Source organism: Podarcis tiliguerta, assembly GCF_965153285.1.
Source record: "Podarcis tiliguerta genome assembly, chromosome: 2".
NCBI classification, from domain to species: domain Eukaryota; kingdom Metazoa; phylum Chordata; class Lepidosauria; order Squamata; family Lacertidae; genus Podarcis; species Podarcis tiliguerta.
Genome location: NC_139535.1, coordinates 30,563,321 through 30,580,457, shown reverse-complemented (window position 1 = coordinate 30,580,457; position 17,137 = coordinate 30,563,321). Strand labels below are relative to the sequence as shown.

General features: G+C 40.5%; 1 protein-coding gene across 2 annotated transcripts in view; it reads left to right on the top strand.

Moving 5' to 3' along the window:
• CNTN3 (contactin 3) overlaps window positions 1–17,137 on the top strand; it is a 174,464-nt gene that overhangs the window by 80,433 nt on the left and 76,894 nt on the right. The window contains exon 3 of one of the 2 annotated variants that reach the window (XM_083424905.1): window positions 15,262–15,357. The exons of the other annotated variant lie outside the window; for it this stretch is intronic. Within the exon in view, the coding sequence (XP_083281031.1) occupies window positions 15,262–15,357 (96 nt within the window). The remainder of the gene's footprint in view (window positions 1–15,261; window positions 15,358–17,137) is intronic. 2 annotated transcript variants of the gene reach the window in all.

The window sequence follows — 17,137 nt, the reverse complement described above, 5'->3', positions numbered from 1 at the left end:
GTTTCAAAAATGGTCTTTCCAAGCTGGGGAAATGTCATTAAAATAACAAATGCATTTCATTGTAAGAAAGTGTGAATTGATCTATGGTGAGGCAAAAATTCTCAACTTTACATCTACACTGGCAGGGTCTCTGCTGGCAGTGACTGACCAGGAAACAGGTGATCTTGAACGAAAAGTAGCTAGCTTTATGAAATTGTGACCCGCGCTGTGGCAGTTGTAATTTATTTTTTAAAAAAACCAAGTTAGGGATCATTAGGAAAGGAATTGAAAATAAAGCTATTAGTATTGAAAGTGTGACCCCACTTGTAATAGAGTGTACTGTTCTGGCTGCCTCACCTCAAAAGGATAATGTAGAGCTGGAACAGGGGCATAAAAGGGCAAGCAAATTATGAGGGGGCTTGACATGTTTGAGATGTAAAATATTATTGAGGGTGTGGGAAAATGTTAATGCATGCATTTCCCCCCCCCCTTCCTCATCATTGTGGAACCTAGGGTCATCCAATGATAGTGGGAAATTCAGGCTTCCTGTAGGCATCTAGTTTAGCCATGTGAGAACAGTATACAGTGGTACCTCAGGTTACATACGCTTCAGGTTACAAACTCTGCTAACCCAGAAATATTACCTCGGGTTAAGAACTTTGCTTCAGGATGAGAACAGAAATGGTGGCAGCAGTGGGAGGCCCCATTAACTAAAATGATGCTTCAGGTTAAGAACAGTTTCAGGTTAAGAACGGACCTCCGGAACAAATTAAGTACTTAACCCGAGGTACCACTGTACTGGAATAAATGGGTTTTGCCATGATCCAGCAGGGCTTTTCCTATCCATGTGTTGTTATTTGAAGAAGTAATTCCTTAGTGTAGGGCAACATTGGAAAAAGAGGAAAATAGCATAAAACTATTCTGAAGAAAACAATGTTTACCTAATTATTTGAATGCTAAACAGTTAAAGAAAAATATTTCTGTGGGCAACAATTTTAGAATATTCAGTTTTAGAATGTTCAACTGCTATAATGGCTTCTTTTTAAATAATGTGATAATGTTCATTGTTTGTGACTACATATTATATACCAATTCTGAATGGTAAAAATGAGTGTGATTGGAGTTATGCTGGCCAGCATAGAAAATGTGTTAGCGTTCGTTCTAACTAGGGCTACTACATTGCTTATGCATACTCTGAATTGTCAGGAGCATTATTTTCACAGGCTTTTGACAAGATACAGTGCATGCTGTGCTTTCCTCTCTCTGCTGATGCCTTGCCTAGCACTATGTGCTAAGGCATCTTCATTCTTTTTTATGTAACAATATTTTTGCTTTCTGTAGCTCAAGGCTTTTTATTAAATAGCTGTTAACAGTATGCTTCTGAGGATTACACTACCCAGCATGGAGCAATTTAGCTTACGCTAGAGATCAGTCGGTATATAGTAGATTAATTACTTAAGGAATCTGTTTTGACGGCAATAGAAAGATTTTTGATCTCTGGAGTGTTTTATTTTGTTATGTACTTGTCTCTCACTGTGCAAACCTTCTTGTTAGCACTGTGTCTTTTATAGAAGAAACATCAATAGTTAGAAACTAATGACTAGATAAAACAAATCTCCACCATGAATTGTATTGTTGGAACATCTAGATGCCTCATGGGTTCTTTTTGCTTTATTTTCTCTCTCACACCAGAAATAGTTGCTCTGGCAAGATGCAACTTTGTATTCAAACACATTTTTGCAACCACAGAAAGCATGCAAATTATCCAATTTAATGTTCATGATACGTTAAAAGTTTGTCCAAAGACGGTCTCTGCTGTCATCTGTTGGACCCTTCCACAGTCTTGACAGTCTTTACCCTAATTTTGCTTTCATTCATGTGTGGTGTTATTTTATCAGAAGTGTGACTGCAATTCTCTATTGACCTGTCTTGGTTAAAAGGTTTGGCTATCAGACAGTTTCCACAGCTGTCTGATTGAGCAATATCCAATGTAATGCCAGCGAATGCAAAGAACTTCCATGAGAACAAGCAATGTTGGATCAGGCCAAAGGCCCATCTAGTTTAACATTCAAGTTACCCACTTGCCAACCAGATGTTCATGGGAGTCCACAAAGGAAGACCTGAGTGCTACCCTTTTGAGATTCCCAACAACCTGGTAGTCTTCAATGTCTTTAAGCATTGAAAATCTCATTTCACATACCTTGTATATCTTTACTGCATAGTGGAGGCAGTTTCCTCTTGAGTGAAGGAAAGTTAATATTAACTTTTAAACTTTGCTGCCATTCCTTAACTTTAGTTTATTTCTCTCCTTTTCAATGGGGTATAAACATCTTTCCATTGTTTCTGTTTTTCAGTTAATGTAAGTTCCCTGTAAACTCTCTTACAATGCTATTGCTATGCTTCATGGTTTGGGGTAGTGTTGAATTATTTTCTCATTATCTCTTATGGCTTCTATAACTATTTAGTCAATTTAAATTGGTTAGTTTAAATGGGACATACTTTTAATCCAGATATTCTTGAAACCAATTTGAGTGTTTTAAAACTCATTTATTTAAATTGGTGTTCATAATTACAATAGAGAACAAGCTTTCTTGCTAGGCCTTCATAAAATCTTGCTTATGGTATCAAATCAACAATCTTGTGTAGACATTGCATTATGATGTGATAGGATATGATATGATATGCTTCAGTTTGTCTGAGTTTATATATATTCACACTATAATGTAAAATTGAATACCATTATGCAATCTAACAGTGCAGGAATCATGTTTTCATTTCACCAGATAAATTACTGGGTAAAGTATTCTTTCTAAACTGAGTTGTTGGTATCATGAAACTAGTAATGAAGTTCTTTCCCCCTGGAACAAGATGAGGGGGTTGCGACTGTACAAGCCCAGGCATTATCAATGACATTTATTAATTTGATCCACCATGTGAACAATAGAGGACTGCTAATTCACTGGATATTCCTGTGCCTTTTGATATACTGACCATGGTATCCTTCTGCACTGACTGACTGAGACAGAAATTGGAGCTATTCTGTTCCAATATTTTCTTCCAGCTTTGCAAATTGGTTTTAGAAGGTGGTGCAGGTAAACCATTGTTCTGCACCATGCTTCTTCCGTTACAGCTTTCTGCAGAGTTCTGCTTTGTTTCTCGAGCTGAGTGGGATCATCTCTTTATCTGCTATATTTTGGAACAGCCAGTTCCTCCCAACATCCTGATGTCACATACCTTAATAAACTAAATCTTAATCAAAGTGACTTTTCTGTGGTAGACTCTGCCATGCTAAAATCTTTTGTTTTTCTGCCCAGACTTTTAATGTTAATAAATTTGAAAGTGCTGCTTTAGATCTGACTGTTTTACAGTTGGTTGGTCTGTTTTATGTTTCGTTATTTTAAAGATTACTATTGGTTTACTTGGTGCAATCCATTAGGATATCTATTTTAATGATAAAGTCAGGGTATAAACTGCAGAGAGAGAAAGAGAGAGAAAGAGATGAGTAAACCAGCACTTTTGCTTCAAAATAGTAAAATCTCAAGAATATTGTAAATACTTCAAAAAGAAAAAAATCCCAACTTCAGAAATGGATGAGAGATGAGATTCAGAATGAGGAAATGTACAGTGATAAACACTACAGCATATAGGCCCAGTTTATTAAGGTGCGATATGTATAAGCTTGTGCCCATTTTCTCAATCTAGATGCCATCCTTTCCCTTCTCAGAATTCATCCAAGATGTCTTTGATTCACCATAAATGCCTGTTAGAACCAGAAAACTTTGGAACCAGTCAGGATTGTAAACTCAAGTTCAAACAGGGGGGAAAGGCAACAAAAGAGGAAATATAAAATCTAATTTGTTTTGCATCATGCATCATCAATCCATTTCATTTCCAGGGCTGGAGTGAAGTATGTTCTGATAACATTAAATAGCTTAAAAAGTAAAGTATATTGCTTAGCCAATGTTTACCCCATGCCATGAACACTTCTTTTGTAAACTGCTGTGAATGTACTGATGAAAAGAGAGCAAGAACAACATCAACTTGTTTAATGTACACTTCTGCTTTAGCTGATAATGGGCAAAATAGTTAAGCTGTGTGAGTTTGACTTGCTGTGTTTGTTTAAAGGGATTGTTGGTCATCAAGGCAAGCTTCTTTCAACAGCTAACTGGGATGCTAATCAGGAGCTGCAAAAGGAGTGTGGTGTGGTGCCATACCTGTCTCTGCTGAATTATAAATCTGCATGAGATACAATGCAATTTGACATTTCACACTGCAATTCAATTCCTGCAATCCAATTTCATAATTGCGAACCAATTAGAGTTGAGAAGGAAGAAATGTTACTGGTAAGGCAGACAATTTATTGTTCAAGCAGCAGAAGGATTACCTGTGCAAACCTCTTGCCTACATTTCTAAAATGTTTTCTATGCACATTTTGGAAGATATTTTTCATTCATATATCAAGTGTGCGCTCACTGAAGCCCTAAAGCAACTTTTGAAGTTATTTCAAATGCTTTCTGATATTTCTGATTTTTTTATAACTGAACTTTTAACGCTATTGTTGTTAAACTCTTCAGTGAGGAAAGGGGCTCTTTAGTTTGAGGAAAGAGTAAATTATGAGTAAAGGAGGTAAATACAGAGTTTCTCTTCCTCTCTCATAATATTTGAACTCAGGATCATCCAGTGAAGCTGAACGTTAGACACTTCAGGACACTAAAAGAAGATACACAGATAATTAAACTGTGGAATTCTGTACCAGAAAATGTATTGCTGGCCACCAACCTTTACACATTAAAAGGTTAGATTCACACATGGAGGATAAGACCTTTAATGGCTACTAGTCATTATGGCTGTGTACTCCCTCCTGTATCACAGATTGTATGCCTCTGAACTCCAACTATTGGAGAGCCCAAGTGGGGAAAATGCTGTTGCATTAATATCCTTCTTCCTAGAAGCATGTACCGTAGTTGACAGATCTAGCAGGGCTCTAGTGAACTCCCATTTACAATGCTACTTTGGTTCCCAGACGGCTTGGCTCCCAAACAAATCGGCTCCCAAACACCACAAACCCAGAAGTGAGTGTTCCAGTTTGCAAACATTTTTTGTCAGCTGAACGTCTGACGCGGCTTCCGTGGCTTCCAATTGAGTGCAGGAAGATCCTGCAGTCAATCAGAAGCTGTGCCTTGGTTTTCGAACCGTTTCAGGAGTCGAACGGACTCCTAGAACCAAGGTCCCACTGTATCTCCATGAGTTTGGGTTTTTGTTGTTGTTTAGTCGTTTAGTCGTGTCCAACTCTTCGTGACCCCATTGACAAGAGCACACCAGGCACTTCTGTCTTCCACTGCTTCCCGCAGTTTGGTCAAACTCATGTTGGTAGCTTCGAGAACACTGTCCAACCATCTCGTCCTCTGTCGTCCCCTTCTCCTTGTGCCCTCCATCTTTCCCAACATCAGGGTCTTTTCCAGTGAGTCTTCTCTTCTCATGAGGTGGCCAAAGTATTGGAGCCTCAGCTTCAGGACCTGTCTTTCCAGTGAGCACTCAGGGCTGATTTCCTTAAGAAAATGGAGAGATTTGATCTTCTTGCAGTTCATTGCACTCTCAAGAGTCTCCTCCAGCACCATAATTCAAAAGCATCAATTCTTCGGCGATCAGCCTTCTTTATGGGTTTTTAAACAGTGTTTAATCATCCCTTCCTTCCTTATTTGTTTAAGGTATTAATGCATTGATCCAGCTCTCTTCTTTCCTTTCATTTGTGTCTAATACATCTCCTCCAGTTCTTTAGATTATAATTATGGGGACAAGGCTTGATATTTTTAACAGTTGCTTTTATAGAAGTATATTAGCATTAGATTTAGTTTGGGTGATACTTTATAAATAATAATTATTAACTCGCCCACCCCGCAATGAATTGCCAAACTTGTAATAGAAACAAGATTATGTGCTTTGCCTCTTGGGCTTCGCCGCATCAGAAGTATGTAACAAAATGTTGCTGTAAATAACACTGGGCCCATAATATTTATTTATGCAGAATGCTTTCCAGGAAAACTGCTGTGCCACAGCTCATTAGCATTTGAAGGTATTTGTTTGCTTTTTATGTTGCTTTCATCTAGCTGCATAAAGGTGGTTGTGCATACAGATCACCCTCCCTCTAGGCATCAGACCAGACTGGATTTTGTTTTGTTTTGTTTGTGTGTGTGTGTGTGTGTGTGTGTTGGTAAATGCTTTTTAAGCTAGTGAATCCTTCTATGTAGTCAGTGTCATGCCTTTGTCAAGTAAGGTTACCTTGTCTCTAATCAGGTGCACAGGTTATCTCTATATTAGTTGGAATTAAAGGATGCCATTTAGGTGCCAGCTAGGGGAGCCTAAAAAAGAGAGGCATTTCCAATTTAATAGGCCTCTTAAAAACAGCAGCAACAACTTTTGTAGACCTTCGAGATGCTGATTAAGAGGTCACTGTGCCTCTATTTCTGATCTTCACTTAAAATTCCATTCCAAGGATCAGCATATACAGACTACTGTAGCAGAAATAGAGTTCTTTCTGGTGTGCCAATTTCCAGGTCTTCAGTTTGCCTTGCCTTACCTATGTGAATAAATGGGCATCTCACTTGGAAGCCCCCATCTTCCCTTTCCACAGTTCATTCAACACTTTATTCTCCATTTGCTCTGCTTTATTTCATTATTTTACACTTTATTATTTCATGTTTAACTACCCAAGCTAGCAGGCAGGGTTGCTCATATTCCTTGATTCTCATATAGGGCTCCTAGCCTTTTCACAGTCGCATGACACAAGCAGCAATCTACTTTTCCATTTCCTCGCTGTGAGGATATGGGGACTGAGCAGCCACTTCCACCATAGCAAAAGGCAGAGGTTCACCTCCATTGCCATTGCCAACTGCAGCTACACATGTCAACCTATAATGCAAAATAGTCAGGCACGGCCCTACCAATAGGCAGAATGAGGTGGCCTCTGCAGACAACAGATGCTGGAGAAGACCCAGTGGCAGGAACATGCTGGAAAACAGCTGTATTTTCCATATGGTCAGTCCTGCACCTCATAGGCTATCCTGTTGCCCACTGGTAAGGTGGGGGATGCTGTCCCACCACCAGTCAGATTAAAATGCTTGGGGGGCTTCTGTACATGGACTTCTCCCACGGAAGCAAAATGCTGTGAAAATGACAAACATGCTGTCACATAAGTGCTTCACATTCAGAACTGCATTCCCCAAGATGCCATGTGAAAGAAAGAGGCACAATGCATTCAGAGATTTACGTGACTCCTGCTTCAGGGAAGGTCCTGGTAGGGGACAATTTGTGGAATGGGGAAAAGTGGAAAAGGACTGGAGCAGAAAGACAAATGGAATAATATTAATTTTATTTATTTATTTATACCCCACCCACCTGGCTGGGTTTTCCCAACCACTCTGGGCGGCTTCCACCGAATATTAAAAACAATACCGCATCAGACATTAAAAACTTCCCTAAACAGGGCCGCCTTCAGCTGTCTTTTAAAAGTAAAATAGTTGTTTATTGCCTTGACATCTGCTAGGAGGGCGTTCCACAGGGTGGGCGCCACTACCAAGAAAGCCCTCTGCTTGGTTCCCTGTAACCTCACTTCTCACAGCGAGGGAACCACCAGAAGTCCCTCAGCGCTGGACCTCCGTGTCCGGGCTGGATGATGGGGGTAGAGAAGCTCCTTCAGGTATACAGGACTGAGGCCATTTAGGGCTTTAAAGGTCAGCACCAACACTTTGAATTGTGCTCAGAAATGTACTGGGATAACGAAATGAAAAAGGAGAATCACCATTGTCTATAACTGGAACATGTGACACAACATATGTTTTTAAGGAATGGAGATGAAAAATATAGACTGGAATAAAAGATCCTAAAATGTGAAAACTTCTATTTGTTTTGTACTGTCTACAATGTTATAGGACCTGCTTCTTCTCTGCTGTTCTCCCAATCTTGAAGTATTTTTTAAAAATAGTTTTTATTAAGATTCTCTTGGGTTACAAAAATGCATACATCATCTCTGTTTTCAGATAATAAAGTCATATCTTGGTTATATTCAGTGTGAGACATTAATGTTTTAGATGGTATAAGGTTAGGGGAGAAGAGAGGGGGGGTGGTACACTTTCATTATTTTACATAGTGTATGTGAAAGTTTTTCACCCAGCATCACGTGGGTAGGTTCTCTTTCTATTCATTTATTAGTTTTCATTGGCAGTGAGAAAACATTGTTTAGCTTCCTGCAGATTTTCTGGCAATGATCAACTAAGTTTTTCTCAGAGTAAATTCATTAAAATTAATGGACCTTAGTTTATCAAATCAATTACAGTGGTGCCTTGCAAGACGAAATTAATTCATTCCGCGAGTTTTTTCGTAGAGCGAGTTTTTTCGTCTTGCAAAGCACCACGGCGGGGAGGGGTGGGGAGAAGCAGGGCAGCTGCCGCAGCCGGTCCTTGGACTCACCCGCGCTTTGTGGACACTGCGCGACGCGGCTGCTGGAGGGCGGCGGGGCTCAGGAGCACGACTCCGGCTGCAACGGCTCTCTCAGAGGAGCGCGCGAGGGCGGTGGGCAGCGGCGCGAGGCAGCCGGAAGGTCGGAGGGAGCCGGAGGAGCCGTCAGTAGGAAGGTGGGAGGGAGACGGAGGAGCGGGGAAGCGTGCGTGCGTGCGTGCAGTGACCGTCGCCATGACAGGAGAGGCAGGGCTGTTTCGTCTAGCGAAGCAAGCCCTTAGAAAAATCCTTCTTGCCAAGCACCTCAGAAAACGAAAAACCCTTTCGTCTAGCGAGTTTTTCGTCTTCCGAGGCATTCGTCTTGCGGGGCACCACTGTAATTGAATGTGTCTACTCTGAATAGGTCTACCATAAGGTTATATCTGACCAAGTCATCAAGTTAGTGCAAGGACTTCCTCTTGCAGATCAGAACTTCTCTTCTCTGTGCTCACCACAAATTTGTTGTATGGGTTACCCTAACCCTCCATAACAGATTTGGGGTGCATACGGAGGAAGGGAGAGGAAGTTCCATTCTGCAAACAGAAGTTTTTGCACAAACCAGGTGACTGTGTTTTGAGTTGTACACAGCATTTACTACTCTCTTTGCAAGTTCACCAAGTAGGAATATGTAAACCTTAATAGAGTATGACGCCTATTTTTGCCATTTATGCTGCAGTTTAAAAGATAAACACATTTGTGCCTGCTTCTCATGTAAAATAAGATGCTGTCTTCAAGCAACTGAATCCCATTTTTGTGTGCTATTTCATAACACTGGCATATGCATTCCAAATAAGCAATACCAAATTCAGTACTAAAGGAAATGTAAAGTGGATATATATGTTATGATGGAAAAGGAAATGAAATTACTATTTCAGAATCTTGGAATGTATACAGCTTCTTTCTTCGGTTGTTGTTAATTTTAAATGTCCTTCAATTTTCCAAGCTGTAAAATAGCAATAACATTTCTATCTCTTTTCGAGAATCCGGTTTTAGGACCTTGGTTTTCAGCCCAGTCATTCAATTTTTATAAAAGAAGAAACACACACCTACCTAAGCACCATTGCTGATAATGAACAGTTTTTACCACTTCAGAATTATTTCCCCTGAAATTACAATCTTAAATCACTGCTCATATTTAGGCAACTCTTCCATCATTTGCCATATGGAAAAAGATACACTTGTTTTCCATTATGGACAGAACTGCTTCTGTACTTGAAGGAGAGACTATTTGTTTCACTATCAAACCATTCCCAGTGTTTCAGAAAGCCCCAACACCATCAAGAAAATCTTGTTAGCCACAAATAGGTTCTAGATCTCCAGAAGCTGTAATTTATTATGACTATTATTATTGGGTGACATTCAGTGAGGCCCACCTGATGTTGCAATGGACTTCTGCTTACGTTACAAGGTTTTCCCCTCTTCTCCATCAACCACTGCACACCCTCAAAATCTTGTCTAGAGAGGTGTATGCTGTGCTGCAGCGGGGGAGTGTCATTGTATGAGTGAAAGTCCACTCACACAGAGTTTGGATATCACTCTGCATTTTAAAAAAATATTTATAACCTGTTTTTATCTACTGATATCAGGGTCAGATACAGAACATAAAATGAACCATGCATTAATTAACTATGCAACAATAAAAACATAATTAAAACAAACGGCATACCCTAGAGTGCCAGCAATCCAAATTATTAATATAGAAGATATTCTAGGACTTGGCAATGGAGCCTGGGCTGCTGTTAACTGATGAGAGATAAATTACAGTATTTACTTTTCAAGTCCCATTCAGTTTCCATATACAGGTTCAAAAGCACCAGGTGGAAAGATAGAGCAGTTGTTTGTTTTATCTCAGCAAACACCTTATTCCAAAACTGAGCTGGAGCTAAAATGATAATATTATTCTTTAGTCATACATCTATAAGAGGAGACCATCCTATGAAAAATATTCTTCTGTTACAACATGGTTACACACCATAGTTCTACTTATTATTTAGTTTGCTAGTTAGATACAGTGGTACCTCGGGTTACATATGCTTCAGGTTACATACGCTTCAGGTTACAGACTCTGCTAACCCGGAAATAGTATCTCGGGTTAAGAACTTTGCTTCAGGATGAGAACAGAAATTGCATGGCAGCGGCACGGTAGCAGTGGGAGGCCCCATTAGCTAAAGTGGTGCTTCAGGTTAAGAACACTTTCAGGTTAAGAACAGACCTCCGGAACAAATTAAGTACGTAACCAGAGGTACCACTGTACATCCCAAGAAAAGTGACCACCTTTCAGTGATTCCCCCCCCCCCCAGGAAACATAAGACATTTTGGAAAGTGTTACTTTTCTCACATTTTGCAAGGACTGTGACTGCCGCATTGGACAGAGAGGGAGTTTGGGTATGGGGAGCAGGGCATGCTGAATATTACAGGTTGCCTAGTGATGAGAAGATGCTAGTGAGACTCATCTCAAGGGGGTTTCTCACCAAAGCCACACCTTCCATCTCCAAAGGCTTAATAGAAGCCCTTCCCATAGTCCTTGACAAAACTATCTGCTCCCTATACTCCTCCCCAAAGCTGCTCCCTCCCTATGCTCTTTTCCAAGACCTCCCCTCCCCGAGCTCTCCAAAACAACACAATCGTCTCCTTTTAGACTTCTCCCAACTTCCACTTCCTGGCCTTTGCTGCTCACCAGCCTCAACCACCTGTTAGCCTGCCTGCCTGCCTCTGGTTCCTTCTTCTGATGCTGCTGTGATAACCCAGCAGGTCTGAGACCCTAGTTTGTCATTGTGCTGTAATTTGCAGTGTCACCTGTTGGTGACCATGGAAATTGCAGCATGACAACATCCTTAGGGAAATATGTATTAGGAAAGAAACACTGCCCTGCACAGAATGAGGAAACTAGGGCAGTTGCACACAGGTACAAAGGTATGATTAGGGAATCACAGGCAGCTGGAGGAGGAGGAGAGGACAGAGGGTGGAGAAAGAGCTGTGAGTGGAACGGGGTCCTCTTCCCATCCTTTGGACCGCCTGGGAAATTCAACAAACCTGCTGTACCTGGAACTGGGTGTGGAGAGTGCAGCTGAATTGGACACAGCTGTGGACAGCCTGAGGAAGTCCCATACACCTGCCCATAGAAAGCAAGTCTAGAGTGAGAGACTAGGGTGATGTCCACTGTTTCCAGGTAGTCTTCTCATTGTCAGACTTTTGTGGGTGAGCTGAGAGTTTGTTGGACCCTGGGTGAGAACCCAAAGGCTGAGAGGGAGAGTTTTAGAAGGAAAATGAATTGATACCAATTTTTATATGTAACTGTGTATATTTCTAATATTTTCATTATATACCTTTAGGCACCAGGCAAAAATATTCCTTTTCAACCAGGCCTTTGGTTGAGTTATTTGACATCCTATGCCCTTTTAAAATTGGAGAGGGTTGGTTGGGGCAAATTAGGTTGTTGTTTTTATTTTGATTGTGTATTTTGTGGTTTTATATTTTGATTTTGTACTGTGAACCGTCCTGAGACCTCCGGGTATAGGGGGGCATACAAATTTAAAAAATAAAATAATAATAATTTGTCTGTTGTTGCTTCAGTATCCTGTACCACTTAGAGATATTTTTAATAGAAAAATAGGAATTAAAGAATCAAAAATAATCAAATATGTTTTCATCTTTGCTTTGTGCATTTGTGCATTCCAGATGAAACCTGCAACTATGAAGGAATTAAGAGTGCTTGCTAAAATGATATATTACACTAGTAATGCTTTGCATTTTACTAACCCTGTTATCAAGAGCTCACAAGTGTGTTATTTATGTGTTATTTATTTAGTTAGCTATTCTAAAAGCTTTAAAATATCTGGATGAGGTTGCAGTACACCAGCAGTGCTGTGATTGCACTCAACAGTTTGTTCTTTAGAATAATGAGGCATTGAAATGCCAAATTACTGTTGTTTAAGTGGCTTCGGTGAACATCTGCTGTTGCTTTTTAAAAAAATGTTGGGAAAGACTTTACATTGCACAGAATAACTATTTTTGGTCACCCCACCATTTTCATTATGTGTTGTTGGAAAGATAGTTTACTTTGAAGTGTCCTTTGGGTGCATCATTGAACATCTGCACCTGAGTAGCTCTGCTTTATATAACTGTAAACAAAAATACAGGCTGTTGAAACTGTTGCGGCCTGGCAGTTCTCTGACCTGACTGAATTGAATGTACCTCCCTTTACTCTAGTTTATAATCTGGAGAAGACAGAGGCTGTATGAGTGTGTCTATGGCGGGGTGACATGCCCCAATAAACATGGGGGAATGTGCAGTATATATGGAGACATCTAGATGAGAAATGCACTAGAGGTATTTTAGGAAAATAGCTGGCTTGGTCCTTTAATCCTTATGAGTGCCTAGGCTGTTCAGCTGAGCACCATAGTCCATATTTTGAAATAGCTTATTTTTCCCCTATCAATTTATATCTGCCCTGTCCTACTCCCACCCCCTGCTTGTATCCTATACTAATTTATGTTAAAGCATTATAATTTTTTAAAATGCATATGCTCTCTCTCTCTCAAATGACACATTGTTGTATGCAGTGCTGGTCCTACTCAGAGTAGACCCACTGAAGCTAATAGACCTGGCTGGCCTATGTAAATTTCAGTGGGTCTACTCCCAAGTAGTACTTGTTGGATACAATATTAAAATATAAGCAGACATAAAACCATTCCCAACCATAGCAGGAAAGCAACTAAGGTGCAGTATGCCCAGGAAATACAGTCATTGAGAAGCTATTTTAAGTAAGTATCTTTTAACATAATTTTGAATACTGCAGATGCATCCAACAATGCATCCTTTGTGGGATAGTTTGGCAAGGGAGTGGCCTCTACTGAGAAGGCCCTGCTGTAGTGTCAAGTATTAAATAGAAGGCATCATCTGTTTGTATCATATAATGCCCATACCCTCTGCATTTGTGTATTGCCCTAGAAGCACAAAAAGAGAAAACAGGCATCTTCCGCAGCTTCTTTGTATGCTATCTGGTAAAGTCAACCTTGAAACACATTTATATGAATTATTCTGTAGACCAGGGGTCAGCAAACCTTTTCAGCAGGGGGCCAGTCCACTGTCCCTCAAACTTTGTGGGGGTCTGGTCTATATTTTGAAATAAAAAAAATACTAACAAATTCCCCACAAATAACGCAGAGATGCATTTTAAATAAAAGGACACATTCTACTCATGTAAAAACACGCTGATTCCCAGACCGTCCGCGGGCCGGATTGAGAAGGCGATTGGGCAGGATCTGGCCCCCAGGCCTTAGTTTGCCTACCCATGCTGTACACTCTTCTGCTGTTTTTAAATGTTGCCCGATTGTTGTGTTAAGGGCGATTTTACTACTGTTTTAAATCAATATTAGATAGTTTTTATTGTTAGTTGATATATGTTCCCCATGGGAGGAAGGGTTGGATATAAGACAGATGAAATAAAACAATCCACACAGTATACTTAGCATAAAACTGGAATGAGGAAGTTACAAAATACCATGGCCTTCTCTTTACAAGAAAATGCTGTTATCTCTTTCTAAGCAATATCGCTTATGTTTAAAATAATCTGATAATAAATTTCTTTTTCTTTCATTCTTTTTACTGCCTCAGTTTTTTAATTTGCTTCAGGACAGTATAAACGTAGGATTTAAGAAACGGTGTTCAGAAAACTCTGCCAGACTTTATTCTGGTTAATAAGTGACACTGGAAAACACTCTCAAAGAGTTTTTCTTCTGAGAGTTACCAAACCTCCCAAAACTTTAGCTTGCCATTGTTACTGCTTGAGCAGCAGCTGGTATTCCAGTGTTGAGGGAGATGTGATCTATCTCTCCATTTTCCTACTCTTCTGTATAGGCCCTGGAAAATATACCGTATTTTTCTGTATATAAGATGCCCCCTATTTTGGGGGACTCTAATTTAAGAAAATGCGGGGGGGGGGGGAGATGGTCCAGAGTTGTTGAGCTTTTTGTGGGGAGGGTTGCCCCGGGTTCACTAACCAAACGCAGCCAATCACATGCGTCACAGAAGCAAAGAGGCGTCTGCCCGCTCACCAGCAGCAGCCAGCAAGCGCAAGGTAAATTGACACCCAAGCGCAGCCCTTGCCACATCCAAAAATCACCCACCCGTCGCCGCAGCAACAGCCAATCCAAGGCATATCTTGTTGCAGCCACCAATCAGCCACCCAATCGCCGCTGACAAGCTCCTGCTCGCGGCTGCAACCAATCGCCCATCCCCCCTCTGCACTATCCATGTATAAGACGAGCCCTGATTCTGAACATTATTTCAGAGTAAAAAAAGCTTGTCTTATGCACGGAAAAGTACGGTAATTTTCCTGGGTTCCTGATGTTAATATGGTTATTAAGTGTCCTGGGGAAGCTCCAGGTGCCCAGAATGATGTCATAGCCGTGTTCTAGGTGGTAGGGAGAAGGAACAAGGGGAGGAAGGAGAGACTTTGCCACTACCATCACCACATTCTGCCGCACCTAGCTAAATAAGTGAATGGGCGGAAGTGGGAAGGAGGAGAGGCAAGCGTTGTGACTTGCTGAGGTTTGCTGTTGATGAACAATGACTGATGAACCTTGGAAACACCCCTAGTAATAATGGACATTCTGTAGAAGCATTTCATGTGGAATTGGCTCCCCATGACCAATTATCTCATTGAAATTAATGGGGAAACTACCATTTTTAGGACAAAGGGTACTGAAACAAAAACTTTGTTCTTTTTCTTTATATCTGTTTGCTAACACGTTTATTTCCCTTCTTTTGGTAAAATAAAATAAACAGATCTTGAAAACCTAAAGACAAAAATGAGAAGCACTGTGTCTGTACGAGAAGGACAAGGGGTTGTTCTGCTGTGTGGGCCACCAACTCATTCTGGAGGTAAGAAATGTTTGGAAATATTAGCCAGTCTTCTCTGTGGCAGTAAAAAAATAAAAAAAGACAAATACTGAATGGTTGCAGTATATTCAGGAGGAAATGTTATTCATGCTATGAAGTCAGACTATCGGTGTTTGCATTGGCCTATGCTGCTCTGAAAGCATGCATTTCAGAATCAAATTAGGCATGACCTAATTTGGCATCATTTGTGTCTTTCATCCTTGTGTGATGATTTTTATTAAATAAACAAATAGCTGGAATTGAAGGGGGGGTGGGAAATTTCCTCCCATTGTAAATAGGTGGAATGGGACATTTTTGGATTGAGATTACAGTGGGGGGGGCTTTAAGCCCCCTCCTCAATGCTGTGGTGCAAAACTGGCTTGGGAGGCCCTGTGCTAGTTATACCTTTTTTTTGGAGGGGGACAACAGGGGCGTTCATCTAAATAAGTTTATTAAGTTTATTCTTACGGTTTCAGAAATGCAAACTCTGTTCCCCCCCTTCAGATTACTTGAATCTAAAATGCTTGCCACAACTTCAAAACAGGCAGTGGCAAATCTAGCAAAAAGAATGAGTCTTTTTTCCCTTTTTGTGCTCCCACCTTCTGCCTGCTGAATGGGCAGGCAAGAGTGCTGTCAGTGGACTATCCACAGACAGAACCCAGAAAAAAGCCCTGACACTGGGCATTCCAGGAGTGGGGTGGGCTGAGCCAGCCTTGGATCCACTAGATCTGGAGCTGGTCATGTGTTGGCAATGGGGTTGATTGCTGCACCAGCCTGTAGCTGGCAAAGCAATCAGGCCTCGGTTGGTCTGCTTGTCTTTCCCTTCCCATCTTCCATCATGGCTGCCATGTGTGGCAGAGCTACAGATATTGGGGTAGCCCAAATATTCTGCAAAACCCCACCAGCTGTTCGGGGAAGGGAGTTTGGATTACACCCTAAAAGTCATAATGGATTTTAAGGCCTACAGAAGCTTAACGTCTTAAAAAGTGCTCGCTGGTTTTCTGTTTCTTTTTTTCTCACATTAGTCAGGGCCGCATATCTAAAAATAGCTTAGGTGAGATTTCCAAACATATGGACATCAAATGTTTTCTTTTTAAGCATAATACATTTTTCTTAAATTATATTTGCCATGGGGACCATAAGATTATTCCATGCCACTAAGTAACAGAATTCAAGCCAGACATAGTGAATTATTGAACACCAGATCAAGATCAAAATAGGTCTGCTAGTGCAGCATTTTATTTTACTTTCTTTTTGATCACAAAGTGTGAAAATGTATCCTGATAAATATATAGTTGGCAATATCCTGATCAGTTTATATTAAAAGTCACTTTATTTACATTCAACAAGTTGTAAATTGGTTTATGATTTGGAGTAACGTATGAGGCAGAAGCTCACGCAACTGTGCTGATGTACCTCTTTGAACAAAATATACTTCCTTGTTCATGGCAGCTGCTGCAGCATTGTTAATGCTTGCTCATCACGTGTTGCACTGCTCATTTGGGAACATGGCTTGCATGAGTAAAGTTCAGAAATAAGCTGTTATTAGCTCCACAAACAGAAGTCCATTTGTGCAATACAACAGACACAAGGCTTTGTGGGATATTCTGTGATACAATTTCCCCCCCAGTATCTGCAAGTTTTCTCAGTCATTGTAAACTTATAAGATACAATACATATAATAGATGATAGATAGATATAGATAAATAAATAAATAATAAAAATAAAATAAAATAACAAATCTTCAGGAGAAGAAAAGCCTAAGGAGTAAACCCTACACAAA